This window comes from Monopterus albus, unplaced genomic scaffold (genome assembly GCF_001952655.1).
Source record: "Monopterus albus unplaced genomic scaffold, M_albus_1.0 scaffold445.1, whole genome shotgun sequence".
Classification (NCBI taxonomy): domain Eukaryota; kingdom Metazoa; phylum Chordata; class Actinopteri; order Synbranchiformes; family Synbranchidae; genus Monopterus; species Monopterus albus.
The window spans coordinates 38,151-46,978 of NW_018128325.1; the positions used below are offsets into that span (position 1 = coordinate 38,151).

The following is an 8,828-nucleotide window of genomic DNA, read 5'->3' on the forward strand; positions in this document are numbered from 1 at the left end:
GAGATATTTGAAAAGCTTGACAGCTGTTTATAAAGTAGAATAGCAGTAGAATGCTTGGACATAAGAACAGCAGATATGGTGCTCATTTTGATGTTATGGTAGTATTATGATTATCAAAGCTAAACCAGATTGAAACTTACATTTCCCACATTTGTGTTGTCTGACCAGGTGTTGGAAGTGATTAATAAAGTTAAGAATCAGGGCTCTCAGGGCATGTGCCAGCGAGCTGGCTGATGTTCTCACCACCATCTTCAATCTCTCCCTCAGCCAGAACATCATTCCCACCTGCTTTAAGACCACAACCATCGTTCCACTTGCCAAGAAGAGCCCAGTCACCTGCCTGAACAACTACAGGCCAGTGGCGCTCACCCCAATCATTATGAAGTGTTTTGAAAGGGTGATGCTAGCCCACATCCAGAGCAGTATACTGGACACCCTGGACCCCCTGCAGTTATGCCTACTGGCCCAACAGGTGCTATCGTGACTGCCCTTCATTATTCCCTTTCTCACCTGGAAAATGGAGACTCCTACATCAGGATACTCTTCATTGACTACAGCTCCGCTTTCAACATAGTTGTCCTCCACAAAATCACCCACAAAGTGTGCACACTGGGTCTGCACCCTACCCTCTGTGACTAGCTCCTGGACTTTCTGACTGGCAGGCCCCAGACTGTCAGGATTGGCAACAGGACTTCAGCCAGCATTATTACAAACATTGGCACCCCACAGGGATGTGTCCTCAGTCCCACCCTCTAGTCCCTGTTCAGCCACGACTGCAGAGAGTGGTAAAGACTGAGGAGAAGATCACAAGGACTCCACTGCCCTCTCTGCAGAGCATTTACCACCACAGGGTGCGTAGGAAAGCTGCCTCCATCCTCAAGGACCCCACCCACCCCCAGCACGGACTGTTTATACCCCTACCCTCCGGTCAGAGGCTCAGAAGTGTGAAATGACCTGTAGACTGAAAAACTCTTTCTTTTTGACTGCCATCAGACTCCTAAACAGCTGACTCAGGATCTACCTCATGTAATTCCATCTGTACTGTTTACATACTCATTTTGCACATGCATAATTGCACACTCACTGTTGAGTATTTTCACTTCACGGCTCCCACATAGCATATATTCTCTATGCATTATATTGTGTTCTTGTTGTATTTTTATTGTGCTTCTTTCACTGCTGCTTTAAAGTGCCTTAGATTTGCATTACTGCCTATTTAGATTTGTTATTACTTTTCTACTTTATATTTCACTGGTATTATGTGGACAGCAAAGTAAGAATTTGATTGTATAGGGAAATGCATTTCCTAACTGTGCATGTGACAAACACTTTGACCTTGACCTTTTTATGTTCTGTTAAAGAAATATGTTTAGGTTTTTTTTGTTTTTTTTCTTCTTCTCTTTAACTGTGATTTATGTTGTGTTTTATCGACTCTTAGACCTTAAGAAAACGTTCATTCATTCATTCCTTGCATCTTTTCCTTACACCTTATTGGTCAGGACTAAGACACAAGAAAAACACACAAGTGAGGGAAACTATGACCCGTATAAGAGACTTGAGGAACCCTCATACTCTCTCTCCTTCACCTGAGGCATTCAATCACCAACCGATTTCCAATAAAGGGGCGTGTCGGTCCATAAACTTCTGTGAAGGATGGTCTCGTGTGTCCTCAGTCATGGCCCTCCAGTATCCTCCCTGCTCCTCACTCCTCGGTCTGCAAAGCCAATATAAGAGACTTGGAATGTCCTCAGTCATCCGGAATGACTTCTGGGTCAACCGATGCAGGGACGATCCAGGAAGGGACTTGGGATCTACCCTCTGCCTTTGCCCTTTGTTTTCCTGTCTCTGCTACTTTCTGGACTTGTCTACAGTTTTTCGGTGTTCATTCTGGCCTCTAGACGTCCCTGGATGTTTCCTTGACCTGTGTTCCCAGTCACATGACCCTAGCCACTTGTTTCCACTTTCTCATTAGTTCCTCAGAACTTATACCAGTTTTTCACTCGTCTTTTGCCAAACTGTCTGATTTGGCCTCAGAATTCTAGCCGCCATATTTCCAGTGCTATCTAGTTATTTCCCATGGTTGGATAGTTTCTCTGTTTTGGGGACTGTTTTCTTGGAATTTGCCTGCTGCTCTAGATTATCCAACTGTTTGCCTGCCTCTGATCCCTGCTGGGACTGGCATTTGGCCTCTGTCTCTCCCTGCTCTGTTTTGTCTGCCTGCTCTAACAGTAAGCCTTATTTATCTTTGTTTATTTTTGTTTTGTTCATAAAACTGTTAAGCTCTACCTGCCTACCTACCCTTGTGATGTGTTTGCGTCCTCTCTGCTGGTGTGCTAATCATGTGGAGTGTCATAGGGATGATGTATTCTTGTAGCCTAACCCAGAAGTTAGCATCATGTCGGTTCCCTTGACAAGTCAATGGGATTTTCTCTTCTTCATGTCAGAGGATCACCATCATGTTCTCTAGTACATATGTGTTTACGTACACAGACTGCTGATGCAATGGCCTGACTGTTCCGACACTGTTTGATGACCCCATTGACAATAGCAATGCAAGGTGCAGCTCTGACCATGTGCAGCAGTTTTAAATATTTTCTGCATTTGTTGTTCTTTTGCACAAATCCCACACAGAGACTATCAGCAATGACTGTGGGCATTAAACTACCAAACTAATCCTAATCCAAAATGTAATCAGTAACTACAGCTGTCAGACAAATGTGGTGCAGTAATAAGGACAATGTTCCCCTGTGAAGTGCAGTGGAGTAGAAGTTTGAAGTAACATAGAATGGAAATACTCAAGTAAAGTAGCTGTTCTTGGAGTATCTGAGTACATACTTAGTTACTTTCTGGCCATCAGTTGCTGTGTAGATGTAGAGGACTAGTCGTACTGGAGGTGATAGAAAATGATTTGACCTTGATGCCACCTGCTGGTCACATGACTGCTCTGCAGCTCAGGTCCTTTTATCAGCTGTTTTGACTGATCAGCAGCAGCAGAGTTGTGGAGAGTCCGATTGTGTGCACAGGAAGCTGTGGTAACCACACCCACACTGTTTCCACCTTGGGAACACATTTACAGAAAGTCAACAAATAATAGGAAGCATGCACGCCCATCAGCTCCTGATGTTGAAATTACTGTGCTCCATATTTCACAACAGCTTCTCCTCTCAAGTTGCATTTATATTGTTTAATTATTGATTAATTTAACAACTTTCCCACACAATTTGTGCTGTTTGTTTGATAGTAGTTATATAATGTTTATTATCCTTATTATAGTTTGCAACTTCCACAATGTGTTAATTCCATTCATCCATAAAAAATGACAACTGTTTTGCTAATCGATTAACAATTTATCAAGCAAAACTTCCAAATATTTGATGGTTCCAGCTTCTCAGATGTGAAGGTTTGTCATTTTTCTTAAATGAAAGAAAATTAAAAACTGCTGGTCAGAATAAACTAAACATTTAATGAAGCATCTTGTGCTGGAAGTGTAAACTGTGACTGTTTTCCACTCTTTTCTAATGTTTTACAGACCAATTGATTGCTCGAGCATATAATCTGCAGATCAATTTTAATGAAAATCAGTTATTTGCAGCCTTACTGGTGCTATTTTTCTTATTATTACAGCCCTTACAGAAAGGAACTTCACAGGGACCCACTGACAGAAGAAGCAGACTTTGGTTATTCCACAAATATGTTTTCACCAGTTTGTCTTTATCAGGCTTTAAATGCTGTTAAATGTAGCTTGTGTGTAGAAGAAGACATGGTGCATACAGATGTTTTTTGCTGCCCTGAAAATAGTCGGTCGACTGATGATGAAAATCTAAAAACAGACTTGAGATTTTGAGAAAACAATTTTAGTAGTGTCTGAAAGGAGCAGCCCAGGACAAAAGGAGCAGACGTTGGGGTTAGAGCAGCGTGTTAAACTCACTGCTGTGAAGTGACAGTGATAACTGAGATGAGTGTTGGTCAGCTCATCTTTGCTGAGGACACAGTTTTACAGTGAGGACATCAGACTGAAACTGGAAAACTGGAGGGACTTCTCCCATCTATGAGCAAAGAAATACAAAAATAACAGGTTAAGCAAAGTGAAACAGTGAATATGGTCAAAAGTGGAGTGAAACAGGAAACCAATTAAACTATTAATGCATCAGTGTGAACAAGTGGCAGAGGTAAGTGAGAGCAGATGCACAGGGCTTTTACCACACATCTGGATTTGGTCTTAACTCAAAGTATTTGCAACAGCAAAACTGTGGCACTGGAGGAAAAGTCAGAGGATAGTTCTGATTAATGACATTAAGTATTGGTACCACCCTCTTCCACTTGGGACCTCAGTCACTGAAGCCATTCGTTTTTATATCGCCAGAAAAAAATTTACACATTGGCTGAAAAACATGGTTAAACATTTTACAAAATATGGATTTTTATAAAAACAATTCACCTGAATCAGAGTAACTGTGTTTGTGTTTTCATGTGTTTATATGTATACATGTATTATATGTTTAGTTTATATTTAAATATTTGGTTTAAAAAAATTTAAATATTTATTTAAAGGGAATAAATGCCAGTGGATTCCCAGCATTATGATAAATATCCTCTGGGAATCTGAATGTCAGTTTCAGAACAAACCATCTGATATATCTGAAAGTTGTGAGTTAGAACTCGTCGTCATGGTTCGCATAGATTCAGTGTGACTGACACTGCCTGATGACGGCGTTATCTTTGATAGCCATCACCAACAAACATAACTCCACTTAAAAACCATAGAAAACCGATGCATGTTACAACAGAACCTGGTTGGGAATACTCCTGTTTTTACATTGTCTTTAGTGTCGCAGCCATCCAGTGATGGTCATCTGTACATCTGTGGGGACACTGCAAAGAGGAGCTACTAATGCATAGTTCACCATACTTTTAAATGCGCTAATTTACTAATGCATGTACAGTGAAAGATAAACATGAGATAAAAATGTCAGATAAATGACTTTCTTGAAACAACTGCATTTTGTTTTGTTTTTTAAGAACATCCTGTTTTAAATCAGGTTTTTCTTCTGTTTTCAGGCTAAAGGATTATACACATGGGTCAGGAAGCTCTCCTGGTGTATGCCCGCCTCCTTTTCTTTGGTCCTGCCTCCAACATGAGGGTTTAGATTCCAGGCCCTCCTCTTCCCTTGGCTGTGGGGTAGTGAAGGGCTGTCAGCAGCTATAAGCACTAGACAGTTCAGTAAAACACCACGAGAGAAGCTGATTTGCAGCAAAGTGAAAGGGAGAAACAGCAGCCAAGCCACGGCCTTCACAGTGAGTCTTAGTGAAGAATTTTTGTCTCTGCTCTCTGGGACCATTCAGACTTTCTACTGGGAATAATGGGACTCTGTCTGTATTAGAACTGGTTTGGAAAAGCAGAGGAGTTGCTGGTTCTCACTTTCCAAATCAAACCATGCAAAGTGTCAGAGAACAAACAAATAAAACCAGCTGAATTACTGACTGACAGTTCTGCTCTTCTGGCTCATGCACCTACGCTGCTGCTGCTGCTGTGCTGATGTTTGCAGGTACTGCTTGGACATACACTCAGTGTAGTACTACTACTTGTACTTTTGAGTATTTTTAATTTGACTTGGTACCTCTGCATTTCAGACAGAAATAAGTAGTGTACTTCATTAGAAAAACTGTTTATGATGCAGTGTAATTAGGTGTGTGTTGCTGTCATTTGTTCTGTTCTGCATGTTTGAAAGAATAAATCAAATCAAATCAAATCAAATCAATCAGTTTGCATTTTGTGCTCTTATGTTTAGACAAGTAAGAGAAATGTCCCACAGTAGCAGGCTCTTGGTTCGACCTTAACACAGTAATGCTGCTTAAATGTGAATGAAGATGATTGTTTCTTGAAGGAAATGGCAAACTAAAGCTCCTGTTAATGCCAATAAAATGCATGCACTTTATTTTATGGAGCAACCTTCACTCAGTAGGTCAGAATGAACTGTGACTGTAACAGCTCTTTAAACTTCCCCCGCTCTGGTTTGCACACCAGCTTCACCAGAGTTCAGTGACACATCTGTCCAACTCATCCACAGTCATATTTTTGCAATTTTTGGAAACTGAGCTGCTGGTTGGTGCTCCCATCAGTGCAGGAAAAGTTGATGCACAGAAAACTGAAACCATACTAGAGGTCCTGTAATGGCCACCAGATGCTGCTCTGAAAAACCACCTCCAGTCAGTATGGTTTTCATCCGTTCGCTGTGGGGGTAGCCCCCTGCTGCACTGGCCTCTGCTCCAGTCTGGTCTCTGATGGGACATAGCATCTCACTGTAGTCGTCAGGGCAGAGTTCCCTTTTTGCTCAAACTACCTGGCTCCTGCCATAGTTTTGCTTAATGTTCCAGATCTCCCAGTAGACAACAATAAACCTTTGTTTATGAATCCTGAAAAATAAAAACTTATTGTAGGAACAAAACAAGCCTGGACGATCTGCAGCTCAGTGAGGCTAAATGCTAACATCAGCATGTTAACATGCAGGTATAACATTTAGGATGTGCACTTTACCAGTGACAACCTTGTAAGTTAAAGAAAATTTTAACAAAAACAAACACAAGTGACCATAACGTTCTCTCATAGAGCTAGAATTATTCACAGATAATAAACAATGGTTATTATTCTTTTGATTTATTCAGCATCCATTAGGCTGCACCCTGGTGCATTTTGAAGATGGCAGCAACCAGGATTTTCAACCTGGATGTAGTTACTTAGTAATTAGTTAGCTTTGCACAAACACAGACTTCTGAGCTGCTGGTTCTTCTGCAGGCGACCAGTTAGCAGAGATCTCGGACCCTGTGTTGGCACACAGAGCGTCAGAGGTCAGCATGTTGCATTTGGGCTCACATAAAACGAGTCCCAGCCGGCCTCCCGTGACATTCCTCTACTGATAAGTTGCTTCCTTCCTGCTTCGCTTTCCCTCCTTGTTGTTGTTCCATTGTTTTCTCTCATGCATCTCAGCTTAAATCCAGTAACCTGAGTGTCAGCGCTCTGTGAAGAAAAGGAGCAAAGTTAGCTTCAGTTGTTGGTCAGGGTGACAAATGTATGAATAATAAAGTCTACGTTTGTAAATCACAACAGTGTAAATCAATTTCAGCATTTTAATGCATTCATTATTATATTACAGTATTTTTTTATGTTATGTTAAATGACTAAATCTAGAAAATCTCAGTTTTTGTCAGTTCAACTGAAAAGAGAAATGCTGACAGTAAAGACCTTCGTCTGGTATTTTTGGCCACACCCACAGCAACGCCATTTTGCTCCAGACTTATCTCTGTAACTGTTGGACAGACTGTGAAGAAAACTGGCTGAGACACATTCATGTTCCCCTCAGGATGAACTAGCTTTGGTGATCTTCTGACTTAACATGTATAGCGCCATCCTCAGGTTGACATTTTAACTTACTGCAAAATTAGCAAAGTTAATGTGCTACAGTACTAAACTAAGACTTTGAACATGATAATGTGTAAATACAGATGTCATAACACAAACAGCACAAGTAATGGCTGTAAAATATTCTCCGCTCCAAAGCCAAGGTGCCTTACTTGTTTTTCTGGGAGTGTGTTCTGACTGAAGGGACATTACACACTCACTTGTGCAACATATTATTGTTACAGTACAAACGTTGTTCTATTGTTCTTCATCCTGGCTGGATTTTGTAATATCTGTGGCTTTATTCAGTGTTTTAGGGCAGGTGGTCAATTTACAGTTAGGAGTTGGTAATCTACCGTAAACTTAGTCACATATTTCACGGTGCACAACTCTGTGTACATTAGCTGCTGTTATCACTGTTCTTTATCTGTGAGTTAAGCCCACATAAAACCTGCTGCACTGTTTCTCCCACTTGGTGCTGCAGTGATTTTCCTTGGCTTTGATCCAGACCTCAGCAGCTTTCACTCTTCTTATCACTCTCATCTCTTTGTTTCAACATGCAGCTCTTACATTCACACTCAGTGCTTCTAAGAAACTGCAGTGTGTTTCTACTAAACAGCCCCAATGGGAGTGTGTGATGAGCAGAGCGCCATGTGTTTGTGTTCAGACTTGGATCTGAAGATGTTTCTGTGCAACATCAGGAACTGAACAGTGACATCAGTGTGCCTTTAATCTGTGACACACTGTGCTTTTGTTCAGGTTCTGCTCTTCACTTTCTGTGGTCTAAATTAAACCATGGTGGCCAACGACCTCAAAGTGATCTCTGACCCCGTGGCATCACAACCCCCTGCTCGGTGCCGGAGTCCCTTCAACAGCATCAAGGTTTGTCTCTGCTTGATCCTCATTGATTTTGTTGGGGTTTAACTTCAACACACTGCTAAGAGAAGAGTAAAGGACTCAAGATATAAAGTGGTTTAATCAGCATGTAACTGCAGCTCTGCAAACCGACTAATCTCTGAGACTTAGTGGAATGCTGTTAGTGTGCAGCAGAAGGTGTTTCTGTTGTCTGGGGAACCGTTACTTCCTGTGGTCCATTCAGGTTTTGTTCTCTCAGGTCACAACATAGAAACATTTCGTGCATCACCCATCACTCAGACTTTCTCTGTCTTTGATGGTGATGGTTGTTTCTGCATTGCACTCATATTCATTTATTATCAGTATGAAAATAGCAAAGGTTATTCCACTGTATAAATCTGGGGATAAGCACAACTTAACAAATTATAGACCGGTTTCTCTGTTGTCAGTTTTCAAAAATCTTGGAAAAACTCTTTAATAACAGATTAAACACATTTATTGATAGACATAAAATCCTCTCTGATTGCCAATATGGTTTTAGGTCGAACCGATCGACATCTCTGGCCATTACCGACCT

At 41.2% G+C, this 8,828-nt stretch overlaps 1 protein-coding gene across 2 annotated transcripts in view; it reads left to right on the forward strand.

The window, feature by feature from the left end:
- Positions 1-8,828, forward strand: part of slco2b1 (solute carrier organic anion transporter family, member 2B1) — a 40,882-nt gene that overhangs the window by 14,784 nt on the left and 17,270 nt on the right. The window contains exons 2-3 of one of the 2 annotated variants that reach the window (XM_020587223.1): positions 5,059-5,546; positions 8,156-8,278. In XM_020587223.1, the coding sequence (XP_020442879.1) occupies positions 8,192-8,278 (87 nt within the window). In that variant the 5' untranslated portion in view covers positions 5,059-5,546; positions 8,156-8,191. The remainder of the gene's footprint in view (positions 1-5,058; positions 5,547-8,155; positions 8,279-8,828) is intronic. The other variant, XM_020587224.1, reaches the window with a different exon arrangement.